The sequence below is a fragment of the Pteropus alecto genome, unplaced genomic scaffold (genome assembly GCF_000325575.1).
Source record: "Pteropus alecto unplaced genomic scaffold, ASM32557v1 scaffold45, whole genome shotgun sequence".
Taxonomy (NCBI): Eukaryota; Metazoa; Chordata; class Mammalia; order Chiroptera; family Pteropodidae; genus Pteropus; species Pteropus alecto.
Window position 1 is genome coordinate 39719837 of NW_006442491.1, and position 12200 is coordinate 39732036.

The 12200-nt window shown below is 61.5% G+C and overlaps 1 protein-coding gene across 1 annotated transcript in view; it reads left to right on the top strand.

Annotated features, from left to right (window-relative positions):
- Positions 1 to 565: 565 nt before the first annotated feature.
- OSBPL2 (oxysterol binding protein like 2) overlaps positions 566 to 12200 on the top strand; it is a 23716-nt gene continuing 12081 nt past the window's right edge. Inside the window, exons 1-5 of the mRNA XM_025039869.1 lie at positions 566 to 718; positions 4275 to 4452; positions 7223 to 7367; positions 9208 to 9283; positions 11896 to 12044. Coding sequence (XP_024895637.1) covers positions 4416 to 4452; positions 7223 to 7367; positions 9208 to 9283; positions 11896 to 12044 — 407 coding nt within the window. The 5' untranslated portion in view covers positions 566 to 718; positions 4275 to 4415. The remainder of the gene's footprint in view (positions 719 to 4274; positions 4453 to 7222; positions 7368 to 9207; positions 9284 to 11895; positions 12045 to 12200) is intronic.

The following is a 12200-nucleotide window of genomic DNA, read 5'->3' on the forward strand; positions in this document are numbered from 1 at the left end:
GGGGGTCACCTCCCAAGAAGCTGTGCTTGTGTTTGGGGTGTTTCTCCTGAGTGGTCAGTCGGGGACACGCTGTGACGGGGAGCCGGCAGCTCTTGCTTCAGTCCCTTTTCCGGGACTGCTTGCGAACATCTGGAGACGGGTCTCGTTCAGTTTGGTCCAGCAGACACTTCTGGAATGGCCACTGTGCCCCCGGCTGCTCGCTGCATGATCTCGCCAGCCCCCTGGAGATGTTGAGGGGACACAGGTAGAGAGCAGAGGTGTCCTCGGTGCTCCTCGCTGCAGCGCCAAGCAGAAGGCCCTTCCTGACTGTGCGGTGGCTTCGGTTCCTTCCTCTGTGACAGGCCCCGTGTACCTGGCAGTGGTGACCAGGGGAGTGGATGAAGCGGCTGTGCCCCGCACGCAGCCAGCGGTCCAGACGGTTGGTTCCCTTCCGCTTGCCGAGAGCAGGAACCTTCCTTGCCCCACTTCCTCCTTGTCCAGCACGGGGCCTGCTGTGGTGTCGTCATTTAAAACGCTGAGTAAGTGGGAAGCTCTGTGACAGGCCCCGTGTACCTGGCAGTGCTGACCAGGGGAGTGGATGAAGCGGCTGTGCCCCGCACGCAGCCAGCGGTCCAGACGGTTGGTTCCCTTCCGCTTGCCGAGAGCAGGAACCTTCCTTGCCCCACTTCCTCCTTGTCCAGCACGGGGCCTGCTGTGGTGTCGTCATTTAAAACGCTGAGTAAGTGGGCGTCGGAATGTCCTCGGTGGAACCTACCTTTCCTGTTTGCTCATGTGTCCTTCCGTTAACACCAGCCCTTACCTACGGGGCGATCCCGTAGCAGGTGTTCCTGGACGGCCATGAGCGCATGGTCATCGCTGTCCACGCGGCCTACAAGACCAGCACGTACGTGATCCTTAGTTGGTCACGTGGACGCTGAGGGACAGCGAGGTCAAGTAACTTGCTCTAGGCCACACCGTGGTGAATGGAGCAGGGAGGCTGTGTGGCCGTGGCACTCACGCTCGTGAATGCCCCTCAGCGCTGCCCTTTGAAGCCAGCCTTTCTGTTCCCATGGTCCCCTCAACACTGCTTAGAGCATTCTGATGGCACCACCTTGCCAAGCCTCAGAACGTGGCTTGTGCAGCATGTATAATGTTTATAAGACCATCTCATTTCTCCTGAGGTAAGGTAATTCTTACCGGGCTAGCCCAGACTTTGCTGAAACTCCCCGCCTGCCGCCCCTGCTGTGGTTGGTGGCAAAGTTCTTGCTGGGCCCTGCGTGAAGGGGCGCCGGCATGCACCTGAACGTAAGGGACGCGGCTGCCGCTTGGAACTCGCTCTGGGCGCGGGCGGTGTGGTCGCGCTGGCCGCCTCGCCTCCTGCCACGCGGGGCCATACCCAGTTGTGTAACATTCCCGTGAGCTGGGATGTTTCGGGGTGCCGCGACTTTCGTCCCGGTCCCTAACCCTTGCCCGCCAGGGAACGCCCGCGAATGTGTCTGGGTACGGACTTAAAGTTGCTCAGCGTTCGAAATTTTATTACATTCAGCTAATTACAAAAGTAACATTTCTTTCTTTGGTGGGGACATTTTGGAAACATTCTGCAGAGTCTCATATTGTCTTTAAGTGGAGTTAGCTGCCTCTCGCAAATGACCGCCTGGGTGTCCCTGTGAGGGGCCGAGGCCTCGTCTTCCCCTAGGAGTTTGGCCGTGGCAGGTGGAAGGCACAGAGGGCCAAAGCAGCAGCGGTGGCCTCGAGGGGCTGATGGGCTCCACCCGAGACTTTGAGGATCTTTCTGCAGCTGGCGGGGGAGCCCCGGGCCTGGCCCTCTCAGGCACAAGAGAGTGCTTACGTGCCCTTGCCCCCAGGGCCTGTGCCTGTTAGGTGGCTTAGTGCGAGGAGCACACGTGACGGAAATGTGACAGAGCATGTCTGGAGTGGTGCTGGGTGCTCAGTGCACCCTTGGCCCCGACACCCGGGACCTGGGTGCTCAGTGCACCCTCGGCCCGGACACCTGGGACCTGGGTGCTCAGTGCACCTTTGGCCTCGATACCCGGGAGCATGGAAACTGACCCCACTCAACAGTGTCACACAGGCATGAACAACTGCAATCTAGAAGTGAAGCCGAGGGACGCTTCCGTAGGCAGATTTGCATTCCGCTGAAAGGTTGCAGTAATACTTCTAAATTGACTATTCGGGTGAGCTTGTACTTATGAAAAGGCCCCCAAACTTGTGAGGATTCGCTGTCCCGCAGCCGAGGGCCAAGGACGGCATGCAGATGGCCGGGCGCGGGCTTCGTCCCCTGGTCAGCGTCAAGGGTGAGGCTTGATTCTGAAGCTCGGTGCACTCCAAGGTGATTGCAGCTACTGAGACAGAAGCAAGCTCGTATTTGAACATGACTGATTATTAAGAAATATTTAAGTCCTAAGAATTAATATTTTAGGTTCTAGTTTGACACTTTAAATGCCGTTTCCACACGGTGACTGATTTGTGTCTCTGCTATGATGTTCACTTCTTCAAAGTGTTTTTGCCTGTAAATCTCAGGGGTTGGCATTGTCGGGGTCAAGCCCTCCTTGGAGATGTGTGGAGGACGGGCCCACACTTGCAGCTCTCCTTGGCAAGCGTGTAAATGGTCACTTAGCTGCACCCGTGAACTTTGTGGTGCTTCTTTCCAAATTCAGAAAAGAACTTAGGGTTGCTTGGCAGAATTTCAGAGCGTCGCTGGTCTTTCAAGTGGACCTTCTGGTGACACACATGCCCTGACTTCTGGGTGAGCCAGGTGGGAGGAAGCCGTCAGAAGGGACCGTCTGAGCGGCATGGACGTGAGGAGATGCGCCTGGTGCTTGTGTGCATCTCGCCCTTGCCCAGTTTCTCTTGGTGTCGGCGGATCTTGCAGGATTAGTTTGAGATGGGGGACTCCAGGATCCACGCTGGCTGAGCTAGCGCCTGCCCCTCGGCCCGGGCTGCGAAGAATGAGGGTGGGGGGAGGGGCGTGCACCTGTCTCACCTTCTCGTTCTTGTCTGCTCCAGAAACCGTCTTGCCGTCCAGCCTTGGGAGCGTCTGAGTGGCTCCTGGTCCAGCAGACCTGTGTGGCCCCCAGCTCCTACTGGGGCCAGAGGGCGGGACCAGTGGCCTCATAAGGCACTAGGAGACGCGTGGTCCGGGTGGGGCGGGGTGCTTTGGGGAGAGCGTGCTTGAGAACGGTTGGTTCCTGGGGAAGCTGTTCTGACTCCAGGTTCTAGAAAAGACGGTGGCAGCCAGCAGGAGAAGGCAGGTGTGACACACAGCAAGCGGCTGTGTGCTTTACTGAACAAACGAAAGGCTGGTCCCAGGCTGGTCCCAGGCTGGTCGTGGGAAAAGTCATGTGCCGCTGTGCTTGGCTGGAGAGAGACTTCCACTGTTGCCTGATAACTGGAGTGACTGTGCTTTGGTGTCCAAACAGGAAGCTTTGGAGGGTGACAGGAGCGAATTAAGAACTGCTTTGGTGCCAGCGGGGGCTCATGTGTGCACAGGACGCAGCCCTGACCCGAGCTGCTCTGCAGGTGCCACCAGGGCCATGCAGCCCATCTGGGGACAGCGGGCGTGTCCCTGCTCCTTCATTACTCCGGGAGCTGGAGTGGGCCCGGGGCTCCATCTTTATGTCCCCGATGTAGTTAAAGATAGGACTCTGCCTACTTCCTGAAAAGCCACACCTTTGGGGACAACGTTGACCTTTTGTTTTAGTCTCTTGCCATTTTAAAATGCTTTTCATGAGAAGTTAGCGTGCATGAGTTCTACCAAAAGACTGAGCTAAAGTAATTTTGAGAAAATTTAGGTTGATTTCAGTTTCTGCTGATAGCAGTTAACTTATACAGCGGTCTTAATTCTCCAGAGCCGCAAATGGGCTTAGTGTTGATGTGAATAAGCATTTTAACATAATTTTCCATTTATCTATAACCACTCGCCTGCTTCTGATGGGTGTTTGCGTGACTTTCCGCTTAGTTCCGGGGATGCGTGAGCCCCTGACGTGTGAGCACCTCACTGAAATGGACCCGTTCGTGTCTTTCCCCAAATCGGTTGTGTTGTTCTGCTTTTAAATAAAAATTACTCTTCTAATAGTGATTACTTATTGACCTACTCTCGATGGGTGTTTGTTTTATACGTGTTTCTTCTCGTTTATGTTTCTTGTGAGATCGTTTTGCTTCTTTGCTTAGATATACTTGCGATTGATTTCAGGACCGATGACGAGGTATTTGAAAAATGTTTCTAACCCGCGCAGCTTCTGCAAGCTGAGTGCACCAACACGTTTTTCCCTTAGATCTCCACGACCTATTGGACTTTTACCAAAAAAAAAGAAAAAAAGCTCTCGGCGTGTGGCCACTCGCAGTGACGTCGGGCGGGCGCGATGATTCAGTGAGGGGACCGTGGCCCGGGCGGCAAGGGAGCCCGCTGCTGCAGGATGGACGGGGACGAGGAGTTCTTCGATGCCGTCACAGGTGAGCAGACGGAGGACCCGGCCAGTCCGGTCCAGCCCGGTCTCACGCGTAGGTGAGGTGAGGACGGCTCAGGAAAGCCACCCGGGAGGGAGCTGTGACCTGTCCCCAGGCCCCCGCCCAGATTTGGGCCGGAAGCTCCACTTTGGACCTCCGGAGATAACAAGAGAAGGCAGCTGGGTCTTTAGTCTTCAAAATACTCGAAGTTCAGTTACTTTTTGCTTTTCCTATGGCCGTTTTTAGCGGGCAGCCTGTGGCTGAGCAGACGCTTGTGCGTGGGGAAGGATGGGCTGGCCTGGGCGAGTCATGTGCTTCGAGTGGCCCCTCGCTAAGCTGGAAGGACACCCCGGGGACAAGGGAGGCACTCCCCATGCCCCCCCCCCGTTGATGTCCAGAATGCCGTTTTGTTGTTTCTTTGAGGGCGCTTGTGGGCAGAAAGGGCTTCAGGAGACACCGTGGTCCCCAGCGGAGCGGGCTGGAGGTAGCAGCTCCGAAGTCCCGCGTGGCCTCTCCACGCATGGCTAGGGGGAGGCACAGCCGCTGTCACTGCTGAAATGACCGGCGTGCTGCCAGCACAGCGGGCGGCCCCTTGCTGATGGCTGTCACTGTCCCCCTGGACGGGCCTCGCCATCTCCTGGAGCCCTGTCAGCGGCTCTCAGGGGCGGCGGTCATGCACCAGCCGAGCTGCCCCCTCGAAGGCAGTCGTGGCCGCGATGGACAGGCAGGCCCGTTACTGACTTGCTCTCGTCGGAAACCCAGGAGAGGGGTTGCTGAGTGCCGTGGTGTCTGGTGGCCGGCATGCCCTGTGGACGTGCCCCAGAGCGTGTCTGTGCTGACCTGCTCACACCTCATACTCACTGGCAGCGAGCGCCCCTCAGTGGGGCGGTCAGGGAACCGCCACGCACCCCGTCCTAGCCCGCAGAGCGCGGCCCCGGGGTGCCCATCCCGTGCAGAGCTCCCCCCACCCCGGGAGCCAGTGTGACTGGGACCCCTGGACAGTCCCGAGCTCGCCCGGGGATATTTCCCAGACAGGCCTGGAGCCCCACGCGGTGCCACATCTGGGCGGACGTGTTCCCTCCTCTCTGCACGCCGCAGTGCTGTGCGCCCAGGGCGGGCACGGCCACCGTCCGGGGGAGCCATGTCTCTCCTCAGCTCTTCGCTTCCAGACGGACCACGGGGAGAACAAGGCCAGGCGTCCGAGGGTAGGGGACAGCTCTCGGAGAGTCAGCCGGCCACGCCACTGTCCAGGGTGCTGGCTCATCTCGTGGCCCCGGTGCAGGAAGCGTCTAAGCCCGGGCAGCTGTCAAATGCAGGGTTCCCGCAGGCAAATGCGTCCTCCGGGAACCAGCTCCGCTACAGCGATGGGTTTCCTGGTACCAGGAAAACGCACAGACCGTGGCCGCGGACTCCGCAGACCGGCCGTCACCGCGGGCTCCGCGCGGGCCGGTCACGGGCGGTCGTTTCTCCTCACGTCCCTGTTGCCTCTTTTCCCCCCACAAACGCCTGTTTGCGTAGCGTCCTTAGTTTGAGACAGGACTCCGGCGTGATCGCCATTGACGTGTGGCCTCGTTTCCCTGGGCACCCGCCTGGCTGTACTAGAAACGACCGGTCCGCGAACATCTCGGCACTGGGGGTCCACGGAGGCGGGCCACTGGCGCAGGGGGATGGGCCTTCCAGGGCCTTTCAGGGTGTTCAGACTGGGGATTAAGTAGACGCTGCATTCGGGGCCTGTGGCCACTTCAGAGAACGTTGGTCATTTAAGAGGTTTACTTTTAATTTGTCCCTTCAAAGTCATTGCACGGCGCACGCACTGCGTTTTGTGAGCTGCCGGCGTGGGAGCGGGGCAAGAAGACGCTTTCGCTCGCTCTCGGGACAGCTCAGCATCTGGGTCTGACAGCAGTTACCCGCCTGGCCTTCCACCCCGGGCCTCGCCTGCCTGTCTGTGAAATAAGGGCTGTTGGGGGACCCTGCGCCCCCAAATAATGCAGAGCCTTCCCGTTCTCGTCCTGTGGCCGGTATGGACTCACCCTGGCAGCCCCCCTGCCAGCCCGGGAGCAGCACGTCCTGGCTGTGGCGGGGGCACCATGCTGTCCTCCCCCGCAGCCGCCCGTTCCTCGGGGAGAAAGCCCCCTTGGTGGGAAGGCTCCTGGACACGGCCCAGTGGGCAGCCCTGACTGGGGAGACTGGGTGGTCTAGGAGGACGTGCCCGGCTGTATCTCACACAAGTCCTAAATAGCTCACTTTCCCCAGTTTTCCAGGTCGCAGGGTGCTCCTTTAGTTAAAGCAGTCGCTCCCACCATGGTGTCACGGGACCGATGGAGCCCGGCAGTTGCAAAGCACAGTGTCCTTGTGCCTGAGGGGCCAGTTCAGCTGGGGGGCCTGGGCACAAGATGCAGACGTGAGCACAGAGCTTGCTGCCGCCTGAAGACAGGTCTGAGGATGGTCAGGTGGCCCCGAGGGCGTGGGACAGTGACTGAGGCTGGAGAAGCCGTGTCCGCAGCCCCAAGGCTGGACCTCAGGTGACAGGCCACTGAGCCTGTACAGAACTGAGAAGGTTTGACATTTGGGCCGGAGTGGGTGTCCCCCCAGAAAGGCCCCTGAGCGGGCCTGCCTCTGCGTCTGCCTTTAGCTCTCGGGAAGCAGGTTCATTATCTATTCCGATCGTGTCCGTCAACAACAATCTGGAGCTTCGGGTCTCCTGCCCGCACGGGATTCTCAGAGGCTTTTATCTTCCGAACACCGTGAAAATTACCATTCTGCTTGTCTCGTGCAGGCTTTGATTCCGATAAGTCTCCTGGGGGATTTTCAGAGGCAAATCCCAGAGTCACCACAGTGGTCCACACGGGCGCCAGCACGTGCAACGGGGCCGGAAAAGCTGGGGAGAGGCCCCCTCAAGAGAACGGGGTGCAGAGACGCAGGTACGTCGTCCGGCACGGTGTGTCAGTCTCCTGGGTCTCTGTGTGGCCCCAGCACGCGGACGCCCCTTCAGCTCCATCCCGAGTGGCACCTGGAGACCAGGCTGTGCCTGTTTGCGGCCCCCGACCAGCGGGGCGCCCGCCTGGGTGGACCTGTCACCCCTGGGCGTCTCGGAGGGGTGCTGGGCGCAGCAGGACCACCTTTCTTCCTCCTGGCCCAGCATTTCTCTGTCTGGCAGCCGTGACCCGAGTTCACCCACAGAAGTGAGATCGCAGGCGACACGTCACGGGCCACAGCCAGACATTGCTTGTCAGCCCTCGTGCTGCCCCCGGCGTCCCCGCCCTGTCACCCAGCTCTGGCGCACTGGCCTCTTCAGAGCTGCCTCGGGTCCCTTCAGCTCTCCTGCCTCCTCTGTCTCAGCCCAGTCCAGCCCACGCCAGTCTCCTGTGTCCCCGGCAGTCCCCTCGGAGCTGTCTGCAGCCCCCCGTCTTGCCGCGGACGGAGTCATTTGTTCAGAGGACAGGTCTAGCTCCTCAGTTTGAAGTCTCGGACAGATGCCCGTGTGGCCTGAGTAACCGCTAGCTCGCCCCCCGTCCCCTCTCAGAGCTCTCGGTCTGGACAGTGCCCTCCAAGGTCGCTCTCCTCAGGGGACGAGGGCCGGCACCCACTCCTCCCGCCTGGCCTTCCCGCTGTCTGGTCCCAGCCCGGCCTTTCCCACGCTGGGCTCTGTCTCCCACGCCCTCTCCTCCTCCAGCTCTGTAGCGCCTACTCCCCGCTCCTGTCTCCTGCCCCCCTCGTCCCCCGCAGTGTGCCCGCCACACGGTGGCCGCTCCCCAGGGTCCACAAGGCCCGACGAGGGTGGGGGTGCAGCCAGGTGGGGCCGTGTGAACGCCAGCCCCTCCCCACGCTCTTTCCCGCCGCCCGCTCTCCTCTCCCTGTCGTCCCCCAAAATAACCCACGTGCCCTGACCCAGCGGCCCTGGCGTGCCACCTGGGGGAGAGCTCAGTCCGGCCTGGGCGAGGACGGGTGCTGTCACCATTCTGAAGACTAGGTGCTGAGGGGAGGTGGCTGGGTCACGGTCCCCCGTTGCAAATGCAGAGACCCGTTGAGAGCTGCTGACGGGAAGTGAGTGCCACAGAGAGCTGGGCTGGCTTCTGGGGCGCGAGGCAGGGAGTCAAGGGCCCGGGTGGCCCTCCCGGCCCACGCTGCACCCCGGCCAACTGGCCCACTGTCCTCACTGTGCACGGGTCCAGCGTGCCCCCCGAAACCTGGACTTACACCCCGCTCAGGTGGCCCGCACTCTTGGGCCGAGCCAGTGTCATCCCAGCCAAATTCCCAGGAAGGAGACCGGGGCCCCCCTTGGGCCAGGGGTCCCCTGACCCTGTGGACTGTGGACGCGGTGCCCCGGTGCAGACGTGACCGCGGGACTCCCTGTCGCAGCTGGCGGGGAGTCTGCCCGAGACGGTGTGTGCTGTGGGAAACACACACACTTTTAAAGGGGTCGGACAGCCGGTGTTGGAAAGTTTTCTTCACGTGGTTCCCTCGGTGTCCTTGTGGCCCCGCCTGTCCGTGGTCCTGCTGTGCTGCAGGCAGCCGGCACCCTGCTGTCCCCAGCTCTGCGGGAGGAGAGGCGTCTCTGGGGGCATGGTCGTGACTTCCCCGGAGGCCCTCTAAAGAGCCGATGCAGAAGGCGTCCGCTGGGACTTCCCTGGCCGGCTGGTCCCCGGCCGTGGCAGGGCAGAGAGTTGCTGCCTGTAGGAAGGACGATTAGAAGAGAGTGGCCGTCGGTCGTACGTGAACGCGCGGGGTTAACGGACGCCTGTCCCCGGTCACTGCTTCCAGGACCTCGCTGCCGGCCCCGATGTCCACCAGGAGCGACTTCAGCGTGTGGAGCATCCTGAAGCGCTGCATCGGCCTGGTGAGTGCGGCGGGCCCGGCCTCAGTCGCCACCGCCGTGGGCGGCCCTGGGCTCCCGCGCCCCGCTGGCCACAAACAGCACGAAGGGAAGGCAGTGGGGCGAAAGGCACGTGTCACGAGGGGGGCGGGCAGAGCCCAGGTACGCGCGGCCAGCAGGACACGGCTGTCGGTAGGACTTGGCGTAAGCAGCGTCCCACGGGTCACGTGTCCCTCGGTGTTCCGGGGCGTGCGCCTCGTCAGCTGGCTCTGGTGATTGGCATCAGACGGAGGGACTTCGTGGGGTTCCAGGGCACACACCAGGGTGAGCCCCAGGCAGGCTGCAGGACCGGGGCTTGTGTCCCAGCCCAGGCACGTGGCGCTTGGGCACTGGGCGCCTGTAACTGGCCGTGGGCGGGGCTTCCTCCTCGCCTCTCTCTCGAGTGCGAGTGTCCTTGCTGCGCCTCCCGGGGGACAGCAGTCCCCGGAGGAGGACTCTGAGAGACAACCGCAGTCCGTCCTCCTGCTTTGGAGGTCACACAGTGCTTCGATGGCAGCAGGCGCCCACTGTGTCACACGTCCAGTGTCCTGAGCCGGTGGGTGGGTGGGGCTTGTTTGTCTCCGTCCGTCAGACCTTTGCTGCTCTCCCGAACTCGAGAGCCACCGAGGCCCAGAGCCCAGACCACTCTGCATCGCGTGCACGTGGAGCCGCACGGGCTCTGTCACTCCCACCCCTCCCCGGCCCCTCCCCTTCCTCCACCGCCAGTGCCTGATTCGGTCTCTCTCAAGCTTTCAAATGACGCGTCTGGTCCGCTAGCATCGCCCAGCGTGACTGGCATAATCAGCTATTTGTCTAGTTTCGTTCTGTCTTTAAGTCACGGAGTCAAACCTGTTTGACATGTGCCAGCACAAGCTGTTCCGTCTGGGCTTGTGGTGGCCTCTCAGTGGCCCGTAACCCTTTGCGAAAGACGCTCCAGCTCATGCTGCAGCTTTGTTGTCCCGGACCTGCGGTCAGTCACTTGACCAGGGAGAGCACGGGCTCAGGACCACAGCCAGGCCCCAGGGGGGCGAGTGGGTTGGTCTTGTTTCCAGGTCTTTTCAGAGGAGACAGTCAGGACCCGTGTTTTGATTTGTTTCGATGATGCTTCAGATTGAGGCCGACGGGGTTCATCAGGCCTCTCTGTCTTGCGCGTGTGTCTCTTCTGCCCCCGACAGCCACAGTCGTTAACACTGCAGGCGATGGATATAGACTAGCACGGGGCCGGTGACCCGCACACTTTATCCCACGTGCTCGGAGGGTGCCTGGGTGGCTCCTCTAGGTGGCCGTGCCCGCGGGATCCTACAGGCTCCTTTCTTTCATTGATTCCTGATGTCAGTGTGGAGGCTGCGTTTCTAAATTTAGTTTTGTTTTAGAATTGTAAGTCCAAAGTCCAGTCTGTCAAACGAGGTGTATTCCTGTGCATACATTCAGCTTCCTGTCTCTGTCCCCTGCCTGCACTGCCCCTTCCCCTGGAGGCAGCCGTTACAGCATCTGTGATCCCTTCCTACACACCATGAAGTCGGCCGCGCGTCTCCCCCCGTTCCCGCAGAGGAACGGCCGGCCCCTGCCCCCCTGCCTCGCCCCTCGCGGCTGCGCCTCATCTTCTGGTCTCTGCATTGTGCCACCGCCTCTGGCAGCCCCGCGGTTTACTGGCGCCCCTGTTTTGGGGCGTTTCGGTCATTTCTAGCCTTTTGCCATGTGTTTGCCAGAGATCTGTGGGGTGTCGTGGCTCCTGGGCCCCAGGATAAGTGTGTGTGCAGTTCTGATGGGGTGAATTTCCGGGGTGGGGGGCTGCAGCACTTGGACCCCGGGCAGGTGTGTGGGGAGCAGGCGAGCTGGGGAATGGCCGTGTTGCGCTGTGCAGACCAGTACCCTTCCCACGCCCGGGCCGCCCTCCCCCAGCCCCTCCCGCCCTCGCCTGCCACCGCCCGTCTTTCCTTCACGTCCTGCCCTGTGCAGCCGGCTGCTTCCTGGAACGGCCTCCGCCTTGTCTAAGTCAGCCAGGACCCCCCGCACCGGCGCACACGCGGCCCCGTGGCACTGTCCCTTCCTGTCCCCCGTAGCACCTTCCTGGCGTCTCCCCCGCACTGCTCGCTTTGCCTGTTTGGTCCCTGAGAGCAGGTAGCAGAGCGAGACACCTTTGCTGACTTTGAGAGGCCTTTGGGCAAAGCCACATGGGGCCATCTTATGGGAGGTCCCCCTTGCCAGGCTAAGAAGTTTCGAGGCACCCTGGAGGTGAGGGGAAACTGACTTTTGAATGATGCTTTGGGACCACTGATCGGGAAGTGGCCTGAAGGGCCCGCTGGCGTGGAGGCGGGCCCATGGGCGTGGCCGGTCTGGGAGCTCCTGTTGTCTCTATGTGTGACGGGGTTCTGGTGGGCGGTGGGTGTGGACGAGGAAGTGGAGGACAGACAGAGTGGGGCTCAGAGGGTGGGGCGCGAGGGCCGTGCTTCCCCCCGGGCCAGCTCCCCACAAGGGGGACTTCAGATCTTGTCCAGGGGGGCAGTCTGCCGCTCCAAGCAGGGACCCTGAGGGCGGGCGGGCGGGGGCTGCGGTGTCTGGGGAAGGCACAATGACCGTCCTTGCCGGCCGTGCAGGAGCTGTCCAAGATCACCATGCCCATCGCCTTCAACGAGCCCCTGAGCTTCCTGCAGCGCATCACGGAGTACATGGAGCACGTGCACCTTGTCCACAGGGCCTGCCGCCTGCCCCAGCCCCTGGAGAGGATGCAGGTGGGTGCCAGGCCGTAGCTCCGGGTGGACGAGACCGCATCCGACTGTCTGGTCACGTCACGGTGGGGACCGGCACCTCCCTAGTGGGCGTCTGGGTGGAGGGCCGGCATTGGGTGCCGTCCCGCCCGGTGGCCCTGCCTACCCCAACCCCGCACCCCCCTCCCCGCCCA